The sequence below is a fragment of the Bufo bufo genome, unplaced genomic scaffold (genome assembly GCF_905171765.1).
Source record: "Bufo bufo unplaced genomic scaffold, aBufBuf1.1, whole genome shotgun sequence".
In the NCBI taxonomy this organism is placed as follows: Eukaryota; Metazoa; Chordata; class Amphibia; order Anura; family Bufonidae; genus Bufo; species Bufo bufo.
In genome coordinates, this window is record NW_024401234.1 from 39,460 (window position 1) to 65,620 (window position 26,161).

The window sequence follows — 26,161 nt, forward strand, 5'->3', positions numbered from 1 at the left end:
GGACCACTGCCTCAGACCTTAAAGGGGTTTTCCAGCGTTAACCCCCTTTATAATTTGGCTCTGGAATATGGCATATATAAAACAAGAAACGCACTTATCTGCTCCCTTCTGCTCACTTCCAGTATTAAGGCTCCATTCATGTGTGCATATACCGATCCCTCCTGATATAGACATGTGACCACTGCAGCCAATCATAGGCTGTCACATGCTTGTATAGAGATGTGCCAAGAAGCAAAGACCGGCGGAGAATCCAGGAAGCATGGGAACTGGGATATTACTCACTCCATATGTAAGTATTACTTTGTGCATTTTTCAAGCATTCTAAGTGGTTTTTAAATAACTAAACATCTCCAGGGACACAATATTACACGTATGTTCCAGAGTGGGCATTTCTGGAATGTATTGTGGAAAATGCTGGGGAGAATGGGACTTGACTTATCAATGGAGAGTGAAATATTGGGAGGCATGGTGACTCCATGGCTGGTATGTGTGATTTACAGGATGTTTTTGCTCCTGTTGCAGGCTGTGAATATATTATATATCTGCAGGGTGTATAAGCCTATCATAGCTGATTCCGTGTCACAGTAGCATGTAGAGCAGTGGTCTCCAAACAGAGCCACGTGTGACTTTCAAATCATGGTTGAACGATTAGCTGTAGAAGCCTTAAATTATGACCATAAGCAGCGGCTACATTATTTGCAGCCATATCCTAACCCCCAATAACATATTCTGTCCCAGTTTATTAAATGGGCTGTTCAGCTTTGGAGGCCTTTCTATCAGTAACCTCCTCTTCACCCCCACGTAACCTGGACCTGCAGAGGGAAGTGTACTTACCTGCTCCCCACTGGGTTTCGGCTCCTTTGGTTCCGTCAATGCCTTGTTGCTGTCTCCGTATGTCAACATCCAATTTGATTCAGGTCATGTGGGTCACGTGACATGTCACCCATGGGTCACGTGACATGACACATGGGGGTCACGTCGCTGATGTTCAGTAATGTGAAGATTCTTTCAGAACTTTTTTTTTATTATTAAAAAAAAAACGAGTTCTCGTCTTTTCACCCAGAACACATTTGATTTTGCACAAAATGGGAACATATTCATATCTTGGCTATATCTGCTTTATTTGGACCCCATAGATTGAAATGGGAATCCTAGAGCATCACAGTGAAAACCCACAGACTTCACTGGGAGTGTTTGTTCGGCATGAGGGACCAAAGCAGTGCAAGTCTATAAGGTTTTTTCCATTGATCCATGGTCAGTAGAAAAACAAGGATGTGTGAATAGACACAAAAAAATTATGGATACTGTGACAAAACCCCTGTTTTAGGTATGTCCAGACTCGTCTGCTGTTCATGTAGTTAACCCTATTTCGCCCCTTAAATGTTCACAAACCACCTCATCTGCCTGTGACGCAGTTAGCGAACACAATGGACATTAGCGAACACAATGGATATTGCCTATGATACATTTAGCAAACACAATTTGTCTGGGTCATTGACCGCATGGAACTACACAATTTTTCTGGGTCATTGACCGCATGGAACTATGTCCAGCCCCTTTATCCAATTATCTCCAGGATAGAGAGGAGAGATTTTACTGCTCATGTGGGAGTGTGTTATATCTTACTGTATATTGATTGGTCACTGCATTTTGTGTGCCTGTTCCCCACAAGGGCCCCGTGAGAGTAACCCTTGCTGGAGGCCGATCAGATCAGCGTGGGTCCGACTGTTTGAGGAGAAGGCAGCACACGTATGAGAGCTGTTTTCTCTGCTCTGTTTACCGGCTTGTTGCAGAAATTTCAGTGGTGAGCAGGCAAACAGAGTAGAGAAGGCAGTGGTGGTACGAAATAACAAAAAACGGACAACCCCTACTTGGAAAACATTACATACAGCGCTACAGAACATACAGGAGAATACAGCCCCACATATGTACCTCTTACATCCAGTGATGTCTCCTCTAATGTAGATATTCTCATCCTCATCTTTTCCTGTCAGACCAGACCGCCATGATGATTTATTATTTCAACCGCGTCTCGTCTCTGAAGAGTTTAACAAAGCGACATCTTAGTTTCCTACTTTTCCATCATCTTCCTCATCTTCTGAACACCCCATCCTGCCTCCACCAATACTATCCTGCAGAAACAGTCGCCATGAAAATACTAGTACAACACACATATTGCGCCAGTACAAAAAATACCCCCTTACCTTTCAGATCAGACCCCCATTTCAGACCTCAGATGAGACCCCCATTAGACCTCCAGATCCCCATATCAGACCCCTATTAAAACTTAGACCAGACCTCCATACCCCCATTAGACCTCCAGACCCCCATATCAGACCCCTATTAAAACTTAGACCAGACCTCCATACCCCCCATTAGACATCCAGACCCCCAATCAGACCCCCATTAAAACTCCAAGTCCCCATATCAGACCTCAGAGCAGACCTCCAGACCCCCATTAGACCTAAGACCAGACCTCCAGACCCCCATTAGACTTCCAGACCCCCCAATCATACCCCTATTAGACTCTCAGACCCCCATTAAACCTCCAGAACCCAATGTTAGACCTTAGACTAGACCTCCAGACCAAAGAATTCAATTGTTGAGTTTCCCTTTCTTCTCCTTTTGGTCCAGACCATCATGTGCAGATGTCTTTGGTCAGGAGTGTGCCACCTCCTCTGCTATATAAGAAGACACCAGGATTAATAGATGGCACACTATAGATGGGACGATTACAGATTTTACATTAGAGACCAGGAGACCAGGTTAAACCTCTGACTTCACTGATTGCTTCTGCAGTCAATCCCCACCCGCTATAACACACTTTCACACTGCCATCCTGGAGCGTTTTCTAATACGGTGCCCACTTCGGCACCAAAAATACTGTACTGCCAAGATAAAAGTACAAGAAGAAGCAGCTACAGAACTAGAAAATGATGGGGCCTAATCCAGACTTTAGACATCAAACCTCAGACCAGATCCCACCCCAAGTTAGCCCCGAATTAATGTGGCTATCTAAAAGGAGCCGTCCAAAATGAAAGGTGGAATCTGATTGGTTGCTATGGGCAACTAAGCCAGTTCTACTTTACACTAGTTTGATAAATAACCCCTTATATTCTTATGACTTTATTAAAGGTTTACCAAAAGCGGCATTCCCCTTTAAACATCACTGCTCTATAAACAGTTCTTTATTCAGACTAGATCTCTGATGACATCAGCAGTAGCAAGAAGCCCCGCCCCCTTAGAATACTGAAGCTGGGTGACATCACAATGCTGTGTCCAGGCTTCTATGTGTTGGAGAACACTGGATTCTTTTGAGGGTTAGTTGTTGGAGATGATGGATTCGAGAAGAATTGCTCTTGTATTTCTATTATTTTTTACATTTTATGTTCAAGGAAAGCCCACAAAAACACCTGCAGGTAATGGATATTATCACTGGGGGTTTATCTTACTGAATGGTGGCTGAATATTGTATTTATCCTTACATGATTACGGGTCATAGAGGCAAACCTGGCTGGTATCTCTGTGGCTTGGAGCTCAGGTTATAGGACAGTGGGCTGTGTGCGGCATTGTAGCTGAGCCCCATTTAATTTGATGGCGCTGAACTGCAATACCGTACACAACCCCTGGACAAGAGGGAGGATATTTCAGAAAGAAAGCTGCAAGGTTTCTAATCTCATACAATGGCCTTAAATGATGACATTTTGTCTGTAGCCACCACTAGTGGGCACTTACTAAATACTGATTTATTGTTATCTTCTGTCTCCCCGTGTCCCCATTTTGGGGTTCAGCTGCCGCTATCATTGATTTAATGTCTTTATTTTCCTTCATTTTTTCATGGACAGTGACTTTCCCAGGATCAGGGAGGACAACCCCCGGTCCGGACAGCGCCGGTGCAAATAACAGTGAGTAGACAATTCCTTCCTCTCCTAATTCTACTCTCATCATCCTCTACCAAGCCCTGACTGTAGTGGAGAACAGCCACTAAGCTGCTCCTTTGGGGGATCGGTCCTATAAAATGATGCTGGAACATATAATGATGTGCCCCTTATCCAGACGTTACCAGCCCACAGTCCAGCAATTACCCCTCCATGCCCAGCCAAGCTGCCAGTGCCTACCTGCTGATGTCCTCATAAAGGTCACTGCTGGCATCAGGAGGATCTAGAGATGTTGGATAATGTCTTGTAGAATATGTTCTCTATGATAACAATTGATAACGAGCATCTTGTGTCTTTATTACCAGTCATGTACCGCGTTGTCCTGCCGCTAGTAGTATTCCTATTGGTCGCCGCCGTGATTATCATCTTTTGCTGGTGAGTTTCCAATTTTCTTCTACTCTACACATCACATTATTTTCTATACACTGTACTGTCTGACCTACAGGGGGCGCAGTAACTACTGCAGCCAGGTTATAATACAGGGGCCGGATGGGGCAGGGATATAATCAGGTAACCGCTTGTCCCCCCTTTCCCGATGCTGTATTATGATATAATATAGATTATGGCACTATATCCTTCCTGCCTGTTATATACTGCAGCTTTATATCTCACCCCCTGTAGTGGGGGAGGGGGGTCATGGGTATATTTTGATGGGGAACTAAAGATTGTCATCTGTACCGACTTATGTCAGGACATTTCTCTGTCTCACAGTTACAAGTACAAGGCCTGGCGCCGGCGTGAACAAAAACAGGCAGCTGATCTAGAGATGGTTCGAGTGGAGAAGCCAGGTAATAATTTCTATATAATAACATATATAAGCGGGGTACAGGCAGAGCTTAGGGTTACCTCTCATATCTGCTCATCACACACTTTGGGGACCTTCTATTACTCAGAATTTTGCAGAATTCAGAGATGAGACAGCTCATGTCTGCTGATTAGCTGCATCACTATATTACTGCATTGCTCATAATATTAAAAGGATAGATTCTGTTATATCTACCTCCTACTGATGGTTTCCTTCTCATTTTGTAGTTGTTCAAAAACCTGTAGTGCAAATTAAGAAGAAAAAAAACATCAGACCTCCCATGGATAACATCAAGAAAGTAAAACCAATTATTGAACGAATAAAAGCTGCCAAAAAAGCGGAGGACAAGATCATTAGAATAACATCTAAAACAGAGGAGGAGACGATCATGAAGGTAACATCCAAAACAGAGGAGGAGATCACGAAGAGAACATCCCGCCTGAAACGGTTCCGTAAATGGATAAAAAAAAGTACCCAGAAGAAGAACATGGGGAAAGAAAAGGAGCGCACTAACCATCTCTGCAAATATATGACCACCTGCTGCAGTTGTCGGTCCATGGACTAAATGGAGTTAACTTATTACCATCATGCCCATTAGTTTTAAAGCCCTGAAACACCATCTACAGTGGCCATATCTGTCTGTCCCTCTGTTTGTCTGTCTGTCTATCTGTATGTCTGTCTTTCCCCCTGTCTGTCTGTCTATCTATCGTAGAATACATAGGTAGATTGAAGACACCTGGAGGGGGTGTACATCTCATCTACATTTTTTTAATGTAGGTGAGATGAAAAATCCAGGAAAGTTGGGTTTCCTCAGTAAATTTTCTTTGCTAAGGACTTTAGTAATTTTGTTTTCCGGGCCTGCATTTTTTTGGAATGGCAGGTAGGTTGGAAGTGGGACCTGTCATTCCCTCCCCCTCCAGTACATCCCCCCCCCTTCCCCACCAATTAGCCCAGGTGATGTTGTTACTGGGGCATAAAACTGTTGACAAGTCCAGTCAAGGTCTGAGTCTAGGAAGGCACAGTAGCCGCAGTGGAACGTCTGTGCTCTGAATACTGTTATGTGTAAACTGATCTCTATGTGATGTCACTGTTTTGTTGCTGGACTAAATAAATCCAAGTTGCATTTTTAACCTCTGAAGCCTCTGAATGTTGTCATTGCTAACCCCCATCCCATATATACCGATCCCGACAATATCTACGCCATTAGTTGGAATGATCCACCTGGAATCAGTGACTGGCTCTTTTACTTAGTCCATACAAGCAGTACAGCAGGATCTACTGACATGAATAAGAGATCTGCTACTAGCATTGTTCCAGCTGGTTCTAGAGCCCAGAAAAGAAGCTGTACAGAGGACCACTGCCTCAGACCTTAAAGGGGTTTTCCAGCGTTAACCCCCTTTATAATTTGGCTCTGGAATATGGCATATATAAAACAAGAAACGCACTTATCTGCTCCCTTCTGCTCACTTCCAGTATTAAGGCTCCATTCATGTGTGCATATACCGATCCCTCCTGATATAGACATGTGACCACTGCAGCCAATCATAGGCTGTCACATGCTTGTATAGAGATGTGCCAAGAAGCAAAGACCGGCGGAGAATCCAGGAAGCATGGGAACTGGGATATTACTCACTCCATATGTAAGTATTACTTTGTGCATTTTTCAAGCATTCTAAGTGGTTTTTAAATAACTAAACATCTCCAGGGACACAATATTACACGTATGTTCCAGAGTGGGCATTTCTGGAATGTATTGTGGAAGATGCTGGGGAGAATGGGACTTGACTTATCAATGGAGAGTGAAATATTGGGAGGCATGGTGACTCCATGGCTGGTATGTGTGATTTACAGGATGTTTTTGCTCCTGTTGCAGGCTGTGAATATATTATATATCTGCAGGGTGTATAAGCCTATCATAGCTGATTCCGTGTCACAGTAGCATGTAGAGCAGTGGTCTCCAAACAGAGCCACGTGTGACTTTCAAATCATGGTTGAACGATTAGCTGTAGAAGCCTTAAATTATGACCATAAGCAGCGGCTACATTATTTGCAGCCATATCCTAACCCCCAATAACATATTCTGTCCCAGTTTATTAAATGGGCTGTTCAGCTTTGGAGGCCTTTCTATCAGTAACCTCCTCTTCACCCCCACGTAACCTGGACCTGCAGAGGGAAGTGTACTTACCTGCTCCCCACTGGGTTTCGGCTCCTTTGGTTCCGTCAATGCCTTGTTGCTGTCTCCGTATGTCAACATCCAATTTGATTCAGGGTCACGTGACATGACACATGGGGGTCACGTCGCTGATGTTCAGTAATGTGAAGATTCTTTCAGAACTTTTTTTTACACTGCGTGCAGAATTATTAGGCAAATGAGTATTTGACCACATCATCCTCTTTATGCATGTTGTCTTACTCCAAGCTGTATAGGCTCGAAAGCCTACTACCAATTAAGCATATTAGGTGATGTGCATCTATGTAATGAGAAGGGGTGTGGTCTAATGACATCAACACCCTATATTAGGTGTGCATAATTATTAGGCAACTTCCTTTCCTTTGGCAAAATGGGTCAAAAGAAGGACTTGACAGGCTCAGAAAAGTCAAAATAGTGAGATATCTTGCAGAGGGATGCAGCACTCTTAAAATTGCAAAGCTTCTGAAGCGTGATCATCGAACAATCAAGCGTTTCATTCAAAATAGTCAACAGGGTCGCAAGAAGCGTGTGGAAAAACCAAGGCGCAAAATAACTGCCCATGAACTGAGAAAAGTCAAGCGTGCAGCTGCCAAGATGCCACTTGCCACCAGTTTGGCCATATTTCAGAGCTGCAACATCACTGGAGTGCCCAAAAGCACAAGGTGTGCAATACTCAGAGACATGGCCAAGGTAAGAAAGGCTGAAAGACGACCACCACTGAGCAAGACACACAAGCTGAAACGTCAAAACTGGGCCAAGAAATATCTCAAGACTGATTTTTCTAAGGTTTTATGGACTGATGAAATGAGAGTGAGTCTTGATGGGCCAGATGGATGGGCCCGTGGCTGGATTGGTAAAGGGCAGAGAGCTCCAGTCCGACTCAGACGCCAGCAAGGTGGAGGTGGAGTACTGGTTTGGGCTGGTATCATCAAAGATGAGCTTGTGGGGCCTTTTCAGGTTGAGGATGGAGTCAAGCTCAACTCCCAGTCATACTGCCAGTTTCTGGAAGACACCTTCTTCAAGCAGTGGTAAAGGAAGAAGTCTGCATCCTTCAAGAAAAACATGATTTTCATGCAGGACAATGCTCCATCACACGCGTCCAAGTACTCCACAGCGTGGCTGGCAAGAAAGGGTATAAAAGAAGAAAATCTAATGACATGGCCTCCTTGTTCACCTGATCTGAACCCCATTGAGAACCTGTGGTCCATCATCAAATGTGAGATTTACAAGGAGGGAAAACAGTACACCTCTCTGAACAGTGTCTGGGAGGCTGTGGTTGCTGCTGCATGCAATGTTGATGGTGAACAGATCAAAACACTGACAGAATCCATGGATGGCAGGCTTTTGAGTGTACTTGCAAATAAAGGTGGCTATATTGGTCACTGATTTGTTTTTGTTTTGTTTTTGAATGTCAGAAATGTATATTTGTGAATGTTGAGATGTTATATTGGTTTCACTGGTAAAAATAAATAATTGAAATGGGTATATATTTGTTTTTTGTTAAGTTGCCTAATAATTATGAACAGTAATAGTCACCTGCACACACAGATATCCCCCTAAAATAGCTAAAACTAAAAACAAACTAAAAACTACTTCCAAAAATATTCAGCTTTGATATTAATGAGTTTTTTGGGTTCATTGAGAACATGGTTGTTGTTCAATAATAAAATTAATCCTCAAAAATACAACTTGCCTAATAATTCTGCACTCCCTGTATTATTAAAAAAAAAAACGAGTTCTCGTCTTTTCACCCAGAACACATTTGATTTTGCACAAAATGGGAACATATTCATATCTTGGCTATATCTGCTTTATTTGGACCCCATAGATTGAAATGGGAATCCTAGAGCATCACAGTGAAAACCCACAGACTTCACTGGGAGTGTTTGTTCGGCATGAGGGACCAAAGCAGTGCAAGTCTATAAGGTTTTTTCCATTGATCCATGGTCAGTAGAAAAACAAGGATGTGTGAATAGACACAAAAAAATTATGGATACTGTGACAAAACCCCTGTTTTAGGTATGTCCAGACTCGTCTGCTGTTCATGTAGTTAACCCTATTTCGCCCCTTAAATGTTCACAAACCACCTCATCTGCCTGTGACGCAGTTAGCGAACACAATGGACATTAGCGAACACAATGGATATTGCCTATGATACATTTAGCAAACACAATTTGTCTGGGTCATTGACCGCATGGAACTACACAATTTTTCTGGGTCATTGACCGCATGGAACTATGTCCAGCCCCTTTATCCAATTATCTCCAGGATAGAGAGGAGAGATTTTACTGCTCATGTGGGAGTGTGTTATATCTTACTGTATATTGATTGGTCACTGTATTTTGTGTGCCTGTTCCCCACAAGGGCCCCGTGAGAGTAACCCTTGCTGGAGGCCGATCAGATCAGCGTGGGTCCGACTGTTTGAGGAGAAGGCAGCACACGTATGAGAGCTGTTTTCTCTGCTCTGTTTACCGGCTTGTTGCAGAAATTTCAGTGGTGAGCAGGCAAACAGAGTAGAGAAGGCAGTGGTGGTACGAAATAACAAAAAACGGACAACCCCTACTTGGAAAACATTACATACAGCGCTACAGAACATACAGGAGAATACAGCCCCACATATGTACCTCTTACATCCAGTGATGTCTCCTCTAATGTAGATATTCTCATCCTCATCTTTTCCTGTCAGACCAGACCGCCATGATGATTTATTATTTCAACCGCGTCTCGTCTCTGAAGAGTTTAACAAAGCGACATCTTAGTTTCCTACTTTTCCATCATCTTCCTCATCTTCTGAACACCCCATCCTGCCTCCACCAATACTATCCTGCAGAAACAGTCGCCATGAAAATACTAGTACAACACACATATTGCGCCAGTACAAAAAATACCCCCTTACCTTTCAGATCAGACCCCCATTTCAGACCTCAGATGAGACCCCCATTAGACCTCCAGATCCCCATATCAGACCCCTATTAAAACTTAGACCAGACCTCCATACCCCCATTAGACCTCCAGACCCCCATATCAGACCCCTATTAAAACTTAGACCAGACCTCCATACCCCAAATTAGACCTCCAGACCCCCATATTAGACCTCAGACTAGACCTCTAGACCCCCAATCAGACCCCCATTAAAACTCCAAGTCCCCATATCAGACCTCAGAGCAGACCTCCAGACCCCCATTAGACCTAAGACCAGACCTCCAGACCCCCATTAGACTTCCAGACCCCCCAATCATACCCCTATTAGACTCTCAGACCCCCATTAAACCTCCAGAACCCAATGTTAGACCTTAGACTAGACCTCCAGACCAAAGAATTCAATTGTTGAGTTTCCCTTTCTTCTCCTTTTGGTCCAGACCATCATGTGCAGATGTCTTTGGTCAGGAGTGTGCCACCTCCTCTGCTATATAAGAAGACACCAGGATTAATAGATGGCACACTATAGATGGGACGATTACAGATTTTACATTAGAGACCAGGAGACCAGGTTAAACCTCTGACTTCACTGATTGCTTCTGCAGTCAATCCCCACCCGCTATAACACACTTTCACACTGCCATCCTGGAGCGTTTTCTAATACGGTGCCCACTTCGGCACCAAAAATACTGTACTGCCAAGATAAAAGTACAAGAAGAAGCAGCTACAGAACTAGAAAATGATGGGGCCTAATACAGACTTTAGACATCAAACCTCAGACCAGATCCCACCCCAAGTTAGCCCCGAATTAATGTGGCTATCTAAAAGGAGCCGTCCAAAATGAAAGGTGGAATCTGATTGGTTGCTATGGGCAACTAAGCCAGTTCTACTTTACACTAGTTTGATAAATAACCCCTTATATTCTTATGACTTTATTAAAGGTTTACCAAAAGCGGCATTCCCCTTTAAACATCACTGCTCTATAAACAGTTCTTTATTCAGACTAGATCTCTGATGACATCAGCAGTAGCAAGAAGCCCCGCCCCCTTAGAATACTGAAGCTGGGTGACATCACAATGCTGTGTCCAGGCTTCTATGTGTTGGAGAACACTGGATTCTTTTGAGGGTTAGTTGTTGGAGATGATGGATTCGAGAAGAATTGCTCTTGTATTTCTATTATTTTTTACATTTTATGTTCAAGGAAAGCCCACAAAAACACCTGCAGGTAATGGATATTATCACTGGGGGTTTATCTTACTGAATGGTGGCTGAATATTGTATTTATCCTTACATGATTACGGGTCATAGAGGCAAACCTGGCTGGTATCTCTGTGGCTTGGAGCTCAGGTTATAGGACAGTGGGCTGTGTGCGGCATTGTAGCTGAGCCCCATTTAATTTGATGGCGCTGAACTGCAATACCGTACACAACCCCTGGACAAGAGGGAGGATATTTCAGAAAGAAAGCTGCAAGGTTTCTAATCTCATACAATGGCCTTAAATGATGACATTTTGTCTGTAGCCACCACTAGTGGGCACTTACTAAATACTGATTTATTGTTATCTTCTGTCTCCCCGTGTCCCCATTTTGGGGTTCAGCTGCCGCTATCATTGATTTAATGTCTTTATTTTCCTTCATTTTTTCATGGACAGTGACTTTCCCAGGATCAGGGAGGACAACCCCGGTCCGGACAGCGCCGGTGCAAATAACAGTGAGTAGACAATTCCTTCCTCTCCTAATTCTACTCTCATCATCCTCTACCAAGCCCTGACTGTAGTGGAGAACAGCCACTAAGCTGCTCCTTTGGGGGATCGGTCCTATAAAATGATGCTGGAACATATAATGATGTGCCCCTTATCCAGACGTTACCAGCCCACAGTCCAGCAATTACCCCTCCATGCCCAGCCAAGCTGCCAGTGCCTACCTGCTGATGTCCTCATAAAGGTCACTGCTGGCATCAGGAGGATCTAGAGATGTTGGATAATGTCTTGTAGAATATGTTCTCTATGATAACAATTGATAACGAGCATCTTGTGTCTTTATTACCAGTCATGTACCGCGTTGTCCTGCCGCTAGTAGTATTCCTATTGGTCGCCGCCGTGATTATCATCTTTTGCTGGTGAGTTTCCAATTTTCTTCTACTCTACACATCACATTATTTTCTATACACTGTACTGTCTGACCTACAGGGGGCGCAGTAACTACTGCAGCCAGGTTATAATACAGGGGCCGGATGGGGCAGGGATATAATCAGGTAACCGCTTGTCCCCCCTTTCCCGATGCTGTATTATGATATAATATAGACTATGGCACTATATCCTTCCTGCCTGTTATATACTGCAGCTTTATATCTCACCCCCTGTAGTGGGGGAGGGGGGTCATGGGTATATTTTGATGGGGAACTAAAGATTGTCATCTGTAGCGACTTATGTCAGGACATTTCTCTGTCTCACAGTTACAAGTACAAGGCCTGGCGCCGGCGTGAACAAAAACAGGCAGCTGATCTAGAGATGGTTCGAGTGGAGAAGCCAGGTAATAATTTCTATATAATAACATATATAAGCGGGGTACAGGCAGAGCTTAGGGTTACCTCTCATATCTGCTCATCACACACTTTGGGGACCTTCTATTACTCAGAATTTTGCAGAATTCAGAGATGAGACAGCTCATGTCTGCTGATTAGCTGCATCACTATATTACTGCATTGCTCATAATATTAAAAGGATAGATTCTGTTATATCTACCTCCTACTGATGGTTTCCTTCTCATTTTGTAGTTGTTCAAAAACCTGTAGTGCAAATTAAGAAGAAAAAAAACATCAGACCTCCCATGGATAACATCAAGAAAGTAAAACCAATTATTGAACGAATAAAAGCTGCCAAAAAAGCGGAGGACAAGATCATTAGAATAACATCTAAAACAGAGGAGGAGACGATCATGAAGGTAACATCCAAAACAGAGGAGGAGATCACGAAGAGAACATCCCGCCTGAAACGGTTCCGTAAATGGATAAAAAAAAGTACCCAGAAGAAGAACATGGGGAAAGAAAAGGAGCGCACTAACCATCTCTGCAAATATATGACCACCTGCTGCAGTTGTCGGTCCATGGACTAAATGGAGTTAACTTATTACCATCATGCCCATTAGTTTTAAAGCCCTGAAACACCATCTACAGTGGCCATATCTGTCTGTCCCTCTGTTTGTCTGTCTGTCTATCTGTATGTCTGTCTTTCCCCCTGTCTGTCTGTCTATCTATCGTAGAATACATAGGTAGATTGAAGACACCTGGAGGGGGTGTACATCTCATCTACATTTTTTTAATGTAGGTGAGATGAAAAATCCAGGAAAGTTGGGTTTCCTCAGTAAATTTTCTTTGCTGAGGACTTTAGTAACTTTGTTTTCCGGGCCTGCATTTTTTTGGAATGGCAGGTAGGTTGGAAGTGGGACCTGTCATTCCCTCCCCCTCCAGTACACCCCCCCCCCCTTCCCCACCAATTAGCCCAGGTGATGTTGTTACTGGGGCATAAAACTGTTGACAAGTCCAGTCAAGGTCTGAGTCTAGGAAGGCACAGTAGCCGCAGTGGAACGTCTGTGCTCTGAATACTGTTATGTGTAAACTGATCTCTATGTGATGTCACTGTTTTGTTGCTGGACTAAATAAATCCAAGTTGTATTTTTAACCTCTGAAGCCCTCTGAATGTTGTCATTGCTAACCCCCATCCCATATATACCGATCCCGACAATATCTACGCCATTAGTTGGAATGATCCACCTGGAATCAGTGACTGGCTCTGTTACTTAGTCCATACAAGCAGTACAGCAGGATCTACTGACATGAATAAGAGATCTGCTACTAGCATTGTTCCAGCTGGTTCTAGAGCCCAGAAAAGAAGCTGTACAGAGGACCACTGCCTCAGACCTTAAAGGGGTTTTCCAGCGTTAACCCCCTTTATAATTTGGCTCTGGAATATGGCATATATAAAACAAGAAACGCACTTATCTGCTCCCTTCTGCTCACTTCCAGTATTAAGGCTCCATTCATGTGTGCATATACCGATCCCTCCTGATATAGACATGTGACCACTGCAGCCAATCATAGGCTGTCACATGCTTGTATAGAGATGTGCCAAGAAGCAAAGACCGGCGGAGAATCCAGGAAGCATGGGAACTGGGATATTACTCACTCCATATGTAAGTATTACTTTGTGCATTTTTCAAGCATTCTAAGTGGTTTTTAAATAACTAAACATCTCCAGGGACACAATATTACACGTATGTTCCAGAGTGGGCATTTCTGGAATGTATTGTGGAAAATGCTGGGGAGAATGGGACTTGACTTATCAATGGAGAGTGAAATATTGGGAGGCATGGTGACTCCATGGCTGGTATGTGTGATTTACAGGATGTTTTTGCTCCTGTTGCAGGCTGTGAATATATTATATATCTGCAGGGTGTATAAGCCTATCATAGCTGATTCCGTGTCACAGTAGCATGTAGAGCAGTGGTCTCCAAACAGAGCCACGTGTGACTTTCAAATCATGGTTGAACGATTAGCTGTAGAAGCCTTAAATTATGACCATAAGCAGCGGCTACATTATTTGCAGCCATATCCTAACCCCCAATAACATATTCTGTCCCAGTTTATTAAATGGGCTGTTCAGCTTTGGAGGCCTTTCTATCAGTAACCTCCTCTTCACCCCCACGTAACCTGGACCTGCAGAGGGAAGTGTACTTACCTGCTCCCCACTGGGTTTCGGCTCCTTTGGTTCCGTCAATGCCTTGTTGCTGTCTCCGTATGTCAACATCCAATTTGATTCAGGTCATGTGGGTCACGTGACATGTCACCCATGGGTCACGTGACATGACACATGGGGGTCACGTCGCTGATGTTCAGTAATGTGAAGATTCTTTCAGAACTTTTTTTTTATTATTAAAAAAAAAAACGAGTTCTCGTCTTTTCACCCAGAACACATTTGATTTTGCACAAAATGGGAACATATTCATATCTTGGCTATATCTGCTTTATTTGGACCCCATAGATTGAAATGGGAATCCTAGAGCATCACAGTGAAAACCCACAGACTTCACTGGGAGTGTTTGTTCGGCATGAGGGACCAAAGCAGTGCAAGTCTATAAGGTTTTTTCCATTGATCCATGGTCAGTAGAAAAACAAGGATGTGTGAATAGACACAAAAAAATTATGGATACTGTGACAAAACCCCTGTTTTAGGTATGTCCAGACTCGTCTGCTGTTCATGTAGTTAACCCTATTTCGCCCCTTAAATGTTCACAAACCACCTCATCTGCCTGTGACGCAGTTAGCGAACACAATGGACATTAGCGAACACAATGGATATTGCCTATGATACATTTAGCAAACACAATTTGTCTGGGTCATTGACCGCATGGAACTACACAATTTTTCTGGGTCATTGACCGCATGGAACTATGTCCAGCCCCTTTATCCAATTATCTCCAGGATAGAGAGGAGAGATTTTACTGCTCATGTGGGAGTGTGTTATATCTTACTGTATATTGATTGGTCACTGTATTTTGTGTGCCTGTTCCCCACAAGGGCCCCGTGAGAGTAACCCTTGCTGGAGGCCGATCAGATCAGCGTGGGTCCGACTGTTTGAGGAGAAGGCAGCACACGTATGAGAGCTGTTTTCTCTGCTCTGTTTACCGGCTTGTTGCAGAAATTTCAGTGGTGAGCAGGCAAACAGAGTAGAGAAGGCAGTGGTGGTACGAAATAACAAAAAACGGACAACCCCTACTTGGAAAACATTACATACAGCGCTACAGAACATACAGGAGAATACAGCCCCACATATGTACCTCTTACATCCAGTGATGTCTCCTCTAATGTAGATATTCTCATCCTCATCTTTTCCTGTCAGACCAGACCGCCATGATGATTTATTATTTCAACCGCGTCTCGTCTCTGAAGAGTTTAACAAAGCGACATCTTAGTTTCCTACTTTTCCATCATCTTCCTCATCTTCTGAACACCCCATCCTGCCTCCACCAATACTATCCTGCAGAAACAGTCGCCATGAAAATACTAGTACAACACACATATTGCGCCAGTACAAAAAATACCCCCTTACCTTTCAGATCAGACCCCCATTTCAGACCTCAGATGAGACCCCCATTAGACCTCCAGATCCCCATATCAGACCCCTATTAAAACTTAGACCAGACCTCCATACCCCCATTAGACCTCCAGACCCCCATATCAGACCCCTATTAAAACTTAGACCAGACCTCCATACCCCAAATTAGACCTCCAGACCCCCATATTAGACCTCAGACTAGACCTCTAGACCCCCAATCAGACCCCCATTAAAACTCCAAGTCCCCATATCAGACCTCAGAGCAGACCTCCAGACCCCCATTAGACCTAAGACCAGACCTCCAGACCCCCATTAGACTTCCAGACCCCCCAATCATACCCCTATTAGACTCTCAGACCCCCATTAAACCTCCAGAACCCAATGTTAGACCTTAGACTAGACCTCCAGACCAAAGAATTCAATTGTTGAGTTTCCCTTTCTTCTCCTTTTGGTCCAGACCATCATGTGCAGATGTCTTTGGTCAGGAGTGTGCCACCTCCTCTGCTATATAAGAAGACACCAGGATTAATAGATGGCACACTATAGATGGGACGATTACAGATTTTACATTAGAGACCAGGAGACCAGGTTAAACCTCTGACTTCACTGATTGCTTCTGCAGTCAATCCCCACCCGCTATAACACACTTTCACACTGCCATCCTGGAGCGTTTTCTAATACGGTGCCCACTTCGGCACCAAAAATACTGTACTGCCAAGATAAAAGTACAAGAAGAAGCAGCTACAGAACTAGAAAATGATGGGGCCTAATACAGACTTTAGACATCAAACCTCAGACCAGATCCCACCCCAAGTTAGCCCCGAATTAATGTGGCTATCTAAAAGGAGCCGTCCAAAATGAAAGGTGGAATCTGATTGGTTGCTATGGGCAACTAAGCCAGTTCTACTTTACACTAGTTTGATAAATAACCCCTTATATTCTTATGACTTTATTAAAGGTTTACCAAAAGCGGCATTCCCCTTTAAACATCACTGCTCTATAAACAGTTCTTTATTCAGACTAGATCTCTGATGACATCAGCAGTAGCAAGAAGCCCCGCCCCCTTAGAATACTGAAGCTGGGTGACATCACAATGCTGTGTCCAGGCTTCTATGTGTTGGAGAACACTGGATTCTTTTGAGGGTTAGTTGTTGGAGATGATGGATTCGAGAAGAATTGCTCTTGTATTTCTATTATTTTTTACATTTTATGTTCAAGGAAAGCCCACAAAAACACCTGCAGGTAATGGATATTATCACTGGGGGTTTATCTTACTGAATGGTGGCTGAATATTGTATTTATCCTTACATGATTACGGGTCATAGAGGCAAACCTGGCTGGTATCTCTGTGGCTTGGAGCTCAGGTTATAGGACAGTGGGCTGTGTGCGGCATTGTAGCTGAGCCCCATTTAATTTGATGGCGCTGAACTGCAATACCGTACACAACCCCTGGACAAGAGGGAGGATATTTCAGAAAGAAAGCTGCAAGGTTTCTAATCTCATACAATGGCCTTAAATGATGACATTTTGTCTGTAGCCACCACTAGTGGGCACTTACTAAATACTGATTTATTGTTATCTTCTGTCTCCCCGTGTCCCCATTTTGGGGTTCAGCTGCCGCTATCATTGATTTAATGTCTTTATTTTCCTTCATTTTTTCATGGACAGTGACTTTCCCAGGATCAGGGAGGACAACCCCCGGTCCGGACAGCGCCGGTGCAAATAACAGTGAGTAGACAATTCCTTCCTCTCCTAATTCTACTCTCATCATCCTCTACCAAGCCCTGACTGTAGTGGAGAACAGCCACTAAGCTGCTCCTTTGGGGGATCGGTCCTATAAAATGATGCTGGAACATATAATGATGTGCCCCTTATCCAGACGTTACCAGCCCACAGTCCAGCAATTACCCCTCCATGCCCAGCCAAGCTGCCAGTGCCTACCTGCTGATGTCCTCATAAAGGTCACTGCTGGCATCAGGAGGATCTAGAGATGTTGGATAATGTCTTGTAGAATATGTTCTCTATGATAACAATTGATAACGAGCATCTTGTGTCTTTATTACCAGTCATGTACCGCGTTGTCCTGCCGCTAGTAGTATTCCTATTGGTCGCCGCCGTGATTATCATCTTTTGCTGGTGAGTTTCCAATTTTCTTCTACTCTACACATCACATTATTTTCTATGCACTGTACTGTCTGACCTACAGGGGGCGCAGTAACTACTGCAGCCAGGTTATAATACAGGGGCCGGATGGGGCAGGGATATAATCAGGTAACCGCTTGTCCCCCCTTTCCCGATGCTGTATTATGATATAATATAGACTATGGCACTATATCCTTCCTGCCTGTTATATACTGCAGCTTTATATCTCACCCCCTGTAGTGGGGGAGGGGGGTCATGGGTATATTTTGATGGGGAACTAAAGATTGTCATCTGTACCGACTTATGTCAGGACATTTCTCTGTCTCACAGTTACAAGTACAAGGCCTGGCGCCGGCGTGAACAAAAACAGGCAGCTGATCTAGAGATGGTTCGAGTGGAGAAGCCAGGTAATAATTTCTATATAATAACATATATAAGCGGGGTACAGGCAGAGCTTAGGGTTACCTCTCATATCTGCTCATCACACACTTTGGGGACCTTCTATTACTCAGAATTTTGCAGAATTCAGAGATGAGACAGCTCATGTCTGCTGATTAGCTGCATCACTATATTACTGCATTGCTCATAATATTAAAAGGATAGATTCTGTTATATCTACCTCCTACTGATGGTTTCCTTCTCATTTTGTAGTTGTTCAAAAACCTGTAGTGCAAATTAAGAAGAAAAAAAACATCAGACCTCCCATGGATAACATCAAGAAAGTAAAACCAATTATTGAACGAATAAAAGCTGCCAAAAAAGCGGAGGACAAGATCATTAGAATAACATCTAAAACAGAGGAGGAGACGATCATGAAGGTAACATCCAAAACAGAGGAGGAGATCACGAAGAGAACATCCCGCCTGAAACGGTTCCGTAAATGGATAAAAAAAAGTACCCAGAAGAAGAACATGGGGAAAGAAAAGGAGCGCACTAACCATCTCTGCAAATATATGACCACCTGCTGCAGTTGTCGGTCCATGGACTAAATGGAGTTAACTTATTACCATCATGCCCATTAGTTTTAAAGCCCTGAAACACCATCTACAGTGGCCATATCTGTCTGTCCCTCTGTTTGTCTGTCTGTCTATCTGTATGTCTGTCTTTCCCCCTGTCTGTCTGTCTATCTATCGTAGAATACATAGGTAGATTGAAGACACCTGGAGGGGGTGTACATCTCATCTACATTTTTTTAATGTAGGTGAGATGAAAAATCCAGGAAAGTTGGGTTTCCTCAGTAAATTTTCTTTGCTGAGGACTTTAGTAACTTTGTTTTCCGGGCCTGCATTTTTTTGGAATGGCAGGTAGGTTGGAAGTGGGACCTGTCATTCCCTCCCCCTCCAGTACATCCCCCCCCCTTCCCCACCAATTAGCCCAGGTGATGTTGTTACTGGGGCATAAAACTGTTGACAAGTCCAGTCAAGGTCTGAGTCTAGGAAGGCACAGTAGCCGCAGTGGAACGTCTGTGCTCTGAATACTGTTATGTGTAAACTGATCTCTATGTGATGTCACTGTTTTGTTGCTGGACTAAATAAATCCAAGTTGTATTTTTAACCTCTGAAGCCTCTGAATGTTGTCATTGCTAACCCCCATCCCATATATACCGATCCCGACAATATCTACGCCATTAGTTGGAATGATCCACCTGGAATCAGTGACTGGCTCTGTTACTTAGTCCATACAAGCAGTACAGCAGGATCTACTGACATGAATAAGAGATCTGCTACTAGCATTGTTCCAGCTGGTTCTAGAGCCCAGAAAAGAAGCTGTACAGAGGACCACTGCCTCAGACCTTAAAGGGGTTTTCCAGCGTTAACCCCCTTTATAATTTGGCTCTGGAATATGGCATATATAAAACAAGAAACGCACTTATCTGCTCCCTTCTGCTCACTTCCAGTATTAAGGCTCCATTCATGTGTGCATATACCGATCCCTCCTGATATAGACATGTGACCACTGCAGCCAATCATAGGCTGTCACATGCTTGTATAGAGATGTGCCAAGAAGCAAAGACCGGCGGAGAATCCAGGAAGCATGGGAACTGGGATATTACTCACTCCATATGTAAGTATTACTTTGTGCATTTTTCAAGCATTCTAAGTGGTTTTTAAATAACTAAACATCTCCAGGGACACAATATTACACGTATGTTCCAGAGTGGGCATTTCTGGAATGTATTGTGGAAGATGCTGGGGAGAATGGGACTTGACTTATCAATGGAGAGTGAAATATTGGGAGGCATGGTGACTCCATGGCTGGTATGTGTGATTTACAGGATGTTTTTGCTCCTGTTGCAGGCTGTGAATATATTATATATCTGCAGGGTGTATAAGCCTATCATAGCTGATTCCGTGTCACAGTAGCATGTAGAGCAGTGGTCTCCAAACAGAGCCACGTGTGACTTTCAAATCATGGTTGAACGATTAGCTGTAGAAGCCTTAAATTATGACCATAAGCAGCGGCTACATTATTTGCAGCCATATCCTAACCCCCAATAACATATTCTGTCCCAGTTTATTAAATGGGCTGTTCAGCTTTGGAGGCCTTTCTATCAGTAACCTCCTCTTCACCCCCACGTAACCTGGACCTGCAGAGGGAAGTGTACTTACCTGCTCCCCACTGGGTTTCGGCTCCTTTGGTTCCGTCAATGCCTTGTTGCTGTCTCCGTATGTCAACATCCAATTTGATTCAGGTCATGTGGGTCACGTGACATGTCACCCATGGGTCACGTGACATGACACATGGGGGTCACGTCGCTGATGTTCAGTAATGTGAAGATTCTTTCAGAACTTTTTTTTTACACTGCGTGCAGAATTATTAGGCAAATGAGTATTTTGACCACATCATCCTCTTTATGCATGTTGTCTTACTCCAAGCTGTATAGGCTCGAAAGCCTATTACCAATTAAGCATATTAGGTGATGTGCATCTCTGTAATGAGAAGGGGTGTGGTCTAATGACATCAACACCCTATATTAGGTGTGCATAATTATTAGGCAACTTCCTTTCCTTTGGCAAAATGGGTCAAAAGAAGGACTTGACAGGCTCAGAAAAGTCAAAAATAGTGAGATATCTTGCAGAGGGATGCAGCACTCTTAAAATTGCAAAGCTTCTGAAGCGTGATCATCGAACAATCAAGCGTTTCATTCAAAATAGTCAACAGGGTCGCAAGAAGCGTGTGGAAAAACCAAGGCGCAAAATAACTGCCCATGAACTGAGAAGAGTCAAGCGTGCAGCTGCCAAGATGCCACTTGCCACCAGTTTGGCCATATTTCAGAGCTGCAACATCACTGGAGTGCCCAAAAGCACAAGGTGTGCAATACTCAGAGACATGGCCAAGGTAAGAAAGGCTGAAAGACGACCACCACTGAGCAAGACACACAAGCTGAAACGTCAAAACTGGGCCAAGAAATATCTCAAGACTGATTTTTCTAAGGTTTTATGGACTGATGAAATGAGAGTGAGTCTTGATGGGCCAGATGGATGGGCCCGTGGCTGGATTGGTAAAGGGCAGAGAGCTCCAGTCCGACTCAGACGCCAGCAAGGTGGAGGTGGAGTACTGGTTTGGGCTGGTATCATCAAAGATGAGCTTGTGGGGCCTTTTCAGGTTGAGGATGGAGTCAAGCTCAACTCCCAGTCATACTGCCAGTTTCTGGAAGACACCTTCTTCAAGCAGTGGTACAGGAAGAAGTCTGCATCCTTCAAGAAAAACATGATTTTCATGCAGGACAATGCTCCATCACACGCGTCCAAGTACTCCACAGCGTGGCTGGCAAGAAAGGGTATAAAAGAAGAAAATCTAATGACATGGCCTCCTTGTTCACCTGATCTGAACCCCTTTGAGAACCAGTGGTCCATCATCAAATGTGAGATTTACAAGGAGGGAAAACAGTACACCTCTCTGAACAGTGTCTGGGAGGCTGTGGTTGCTGCTGCACGCAATGTTGATGGTGAACAGATCAAAACACTGACAGAATCCATGGATGGCAGGATTTTGAGTGTCCTTGCAAAGAAAGGTGGCTATATTGGTCACTGATTTGTTTTTGTTTTGTTTTTGAATGTCAGAAATGTATATTTGTGAATGTTGAGATGTTATATTGGTTTCACTGGTAAAAATAAATAATTGAAATGGGTATATATTTGTTTTTTGTTAAGTTGCCTAATAATTATGCACAGTAATAGTCACCTGCACACACAGATATCCCCCTAAAATAGCTAAAACTAAAAACAAATTAAAAACTACTTCCAAAAATATTCAGCTTTGATATTAATGAGTTTTTTGGGTTCATTGAGAACATGGTTGTTGTTCAATAATAAAATTAATCCTCAAAAATACAACTTGCCTAATAATTCTGCACTCCCTGTATTATTAAAAAAAAAAAACGAGTTCTCGTCTTTTCACCAGAACACATTTGATTTTGCACAAAATGGGAACATATTCATATCTTGGCTATATCTGCTTTATTTGGACCCCATAGATTGAAATGGGAATCCTAGAGCATCACAGTGAAAACCCACAGACTTCACTGGGAGTGTTTGTTCGGCATGAGGGACCAAAGCAGTGCAAGTCTATAAGGTTTTTTCCATTGATCCATGGTCAGTAGAAAAACAAGGATGTGTGAATAGACACAAAAAAATTATGGATACTGTGACAAAACCCCTGTTTTAGGTTATGTCCAGACTCGTCTGCTGTTCATGTAGTTAACCCTATTTCGCCCCTTAAATGTTCACAAACCACCTCATCTGCCTGTGACGCAGTTAGCGAACACAATGGACATTAGCGAACACAATGGATATTGCCTATGATACATTTAGCAAACACAATTTGTCTGGGTCATTGACCGCATGGAACTACACAATTTTTCTGGGTCATTGACCGCATGGAACTATGTCCAGCCCCTTTATCCAATTATCTCCATGATAGAGAGGAGAGATTTTACTGCTCATGTGGGAGTGTGTTATATCTTACTGTATATTGATTGGTCACTGCATTTTGTGTGCCTGTTCCCCACAAGGGCCCCGTGAGAGTAACCCTTGCTGGAGGCCGATCAGATCAGCGTGGGTCCGACTGTTTGAGGAGAAGGCAGCACACGTATGAGAGCTGTTTTCTCTGCTCTGTTTACCGGCTTGTTGCAGAAATTTCAGTGGTGAGCAGGCAAACAGAGTAGAGAAGGCAGTGGTGGTACGAAATAACAAAAAACGGACAACCCCTACTTGGAAAACATTACATACAGCGCTACAGAACATACAGGAGAATACAGCCCCACATATGTACCTCTTACATCCAGTGATGTCTCCTCTAATGTAGATATTCTCATCCTCATCTTTTCCTGTCAGACCAGACCGCCATGATGATTTATTATTTAAACCGCGTCTCGTCTCTGAAGAGTTTAACAAAGCGACATCTTAGTTTCCTACTTTTCCATCATCTTCCTCATCTTCTGAACACCCCATCCTGCCTCCACCAATACTATCCTGCAGAAACAGTCGCCATGAAAATACTAGTACAACACACATATTGCGCCAGTACAAAAAAATACCCCCTTACCTTTCAGATCAGACCCCCATTTCAAACCTCAGATGAGACCCCCATTAGACCTCCAGATCCCCATATCAGACCCCTATTAAAACTTAGACCAGACCTCCATACCCCCATTAGACCTCCAGACCCCCATATCAGACCCCTATTAAAACTTAAACCAGACCTCCATACCCCAAATTAGACCTCCAGACCCCCATATTAGACCTCAGACTAGACCTCTAGACCCCCAATCAGACCCCCATTAAAACTCCAAGTCCCCATATCAGACCTCAGAGCAGACCTCCAGACCCCCATTAGATCTAAGAACAGACCTCCAGACCCCCATTAGACTTCCAGACCCCCAATCATACCCCTATTAGACTCTCAGACCCCCATTAAACCTCCAGAACCCAATGTTAGACCTTAGACTAGACCTCCAGACCAAAGAATTCAATTGTTGAGTTTCCCTTTCTTCTCCTTTTGGTCCAGACCATCATGTGCAGATGTCTTTGGTCAGGAGTGTGCCACCTCCTCTGCTATATAAGAAGACACCAGGATTAATAGATGGCACACTATAGATGGGACGATTACAGATTTTACATTAGAGACCAGGAGACCAGGTTAAACCTCTGACTTCACTGATTGCTTCTGCAGTCAATCCCCACCCGCTATAACACACTTTCACACTGCCATCCTGGAGCGTTTTCTAATACGGTGCCCACTTCGGCACCAAAAAATACTGTACTGCCAAGATAAAAGTACAAGAAGAAGCAGCTACAGAACTAGAAAATGATGGGGCCTAATACAGACTTTAGACATCAAACCTCAGACCAGATCCCACTCCAAGTTAGCCCCCGAATTAATGTGGCTATCTAAAAGGAGCCGTCCAAAATGAAAGGTGGAATCTGATTGGTTGCTATGGGCAACTAAGCCAGTTCTACTTTACACTAGTTTGATAAATAACCCCTTATATTCTTATGACTTTATTAAAGGTTTACCAAAAGCGGCATTCCCCTTTAAACATCACTGCTCTATAAACAGTTCTTTATTCAGACTAGATCTCTGATGACATCAGCAGTAGCAAGAAGCCCCGCCCCCTTAGAATACTGAAGCTGGGTGACATCACAATGCTGTGTCCAGGCTTCTATGTGTTGGAGAACACTGGATTCTTTTGAGGGTTAGTTGTTGGAGATGATGGATTTGAGAAGAATTGCTCTTGTATTTCTATTATTTTTTACATTTTATGTTCAAGGAAAGCCCACAAAAACACCTGCAGGTAATGGATATTATCACTGGGGGTTTATCTTACTGAATGGTGGCTGAATATTGTATTTATCCTTACATGATTACGGGTCATAGAGGCAAACCTGGCTGGTATCTCTGTGGCTTGGAGCTCAGGTTATAGGACAGTGGGCTGTGTGCGGCATTGTAGCTGAGCCCCATTTAATTTGATGGCGCTGAACTGCAATACCGTACACAACCCCTGGACAAGAGGGAGGATATTTCAGAAAGAAAGCTGCAAGGTTTCTAATCTCATACAATGGCCTTAAATGATGACATTTTGTCTGTAGCCACCACTAGTGGGCACTTACTAAATACAGATTTATTGTTATCTTCTGTCTCCCCGTGTCCCCATTTTGGGGTTCAGCTGCCGCTATCATTGATTTAATGTCTTTATTTTCCTTCATTTTTTCATGGACAGTGACTTTCCCAGGATCAGGGAGGACAACCCCCGGTCCGGACAGCGCCGGTGCAAATAACAGTGAGTAGACAATTCCTTCCTCTCCTAATTCTACTCTCATCATCCTCTACCAAGCCCTGACTGTAGTGGAGAACAGCCACTAAGCTGCTCCTTTGGGGGATCGGTCCTATAAAATGATGCTGGAACATATAATGATGTGCCCCTTATCCAGACGTTACCAGCCCACAGTTCAGCAATTACCCCTCCATGCTCAGCCAAGCTGCCAGTGCCTACCTGCTGATGTCCTCATAAAGGTCACTGCTGGCATCAGGAGGATCTAGAGATGTTGGATAATGTCTTGTAGAATATGTTCTCTATGATAACAATTGATAACGAGCATCTTGTGTCTTTATTACCAGTCATGTACCGCGTTGTCCTGCCGCTAGTAGTATTCCTATTGGTCGCCGCCGTGATTATCATCTTTTGCTGGTGAGTTTCCAATTTTCTTCTACTCTACACATCACATTATTTTCTATACACTGTACTGTCTGACCTACAGGGGGCGCAGTAACTACTGCAGCCAGGTTATAATACAGGGGCCGGATGGGGCAGGGATATAATCAGGTAACTGCTTGTCCCCCCCTTTCCCGATGCTGTATTATGATATAATATAGACATATGGCACTATATCCTTCCTGCCTGTTATATACTGCAGCTTTATATCTCACCCCCTGTAGTGGGGGAGGGGGGTCATGGGTATATTTTGATGGGGAACTAAAGATTGTCATCTGTACCGACTTATGTCAGGACATTTCTCTGTCTCACAGTTACAAGTACAAGGCCCTGGCGCCGG

General features: G+C 43.6%; 2 protein-coding genes and 1 long non-coding RNA gene across 3 annotated transcripts; all 3 read left to right on the top strand.

Moving 5' to 3' along the window:
* Nucleotides 1-158: 158 nt before the first annotated feature.
* LOC120985442 lies at nucleotides 159-5,308 on the top strand. The gene is made up of 5 exons (XM_040413512.1): nucleotides 159-289; nucleotides 3,846-3,905; nucleotides 4,244-4,313; nucleotides 4,650-4,726; nucleotides 4,971-5,308. Exons 1-5 carry the CDS (start codon nucleotides 220-222, stop codon nucleotides 5,306-5,308), a joined length of 615 nt encoding a protein of 204 aa, XP_040269446.1. The 5' UTR covers nucleotides 159-219.
* Nucleotides 5,309-13,912: 8,604 nt separating this feature from the next.
* Nucleotides 13,913-19,096, top strand: LOC120985443. The gene is made up of 5 exons (XM_040413513.1): nucleotides 13,913-14,043; nucleotides 17,634-17,693; nucleotides 18,032-18,101; nucleotides 18,438-18,514; nucleotides 18,759-19,096. The coding sequence occupies exons 1-5, from the start codon at nucleotides 13,974-13,976 to the stop codon at nucleotides 19,094-19,096; spliced, it is 615 nt and encodes a 204-aa protein (XP_040269447.1). The 5' UTR covers nucleotides 13,913-13,973.
* A 944-nt stretch (nucleotides 19,097-20,040) lies between these two features.
* On the top strand, nucleotides 20,041-25,798 carry LOC120985445. The gene is made up of 3 exons (XR_005775498.1): nucleotides 20,041-20,171; nucleotides 25,330-25,389; nucleotides 25,728-25,798. It is a non-coding gene; the product is annotated as an uncharacterized LOC120985445 (long non-coding RNA).
* Nucleotides 25,799-26,161: the final 363 nt, after the last annotated feature.

Excerpts from the sequence above, each read along its gene's own strand:
- LOC120985442 (XM_040413512.1), top strand. The coding sequence starts at position 220 with ATGTGCCAAGAAGCAAAGACCGGCGGAGAATCCAGGAAGCATGGGAAC. Across the intron at positions 290-3,845 it reads GGATATTACTCACTCCATAT|TGACTTTCCCAGGATCAGGG; the intron begins GTAAGTATTACT and ends TTTCATGGACAG. Across the intron at positions 4,314-4,649 it reads GTGATTATCATCTTTTGCTG|TTACAAGTACAAGGCCTGGC; the intron begins GTGAGTTTCCAA and ends TCTGTCTCACAG.
- LOC120985443 (XM_040413513.1), top strand. The coding sequence starts at position 13,974 with ATGTGCCAAGAAGCAAAGACCGGCGGAGAATCCAGGAAGCATGGGAAC. Across the intron at positions 17,694-18,031 it reads CAGCGCCGGTGCAAATAACA|TCATGTACCGCGTTGTCCTG; the intron begins GTGAGTAGACAA and ends CTTTATTACCAG. Across the intron at positions 18,515-18,758 it reads GGTTCGAGTGGAGAAGCCAG|TTGTTCAAAAACCTGTAGTG; the intron begins GTAATAATTTCT and ends CTCATTTTGTAG.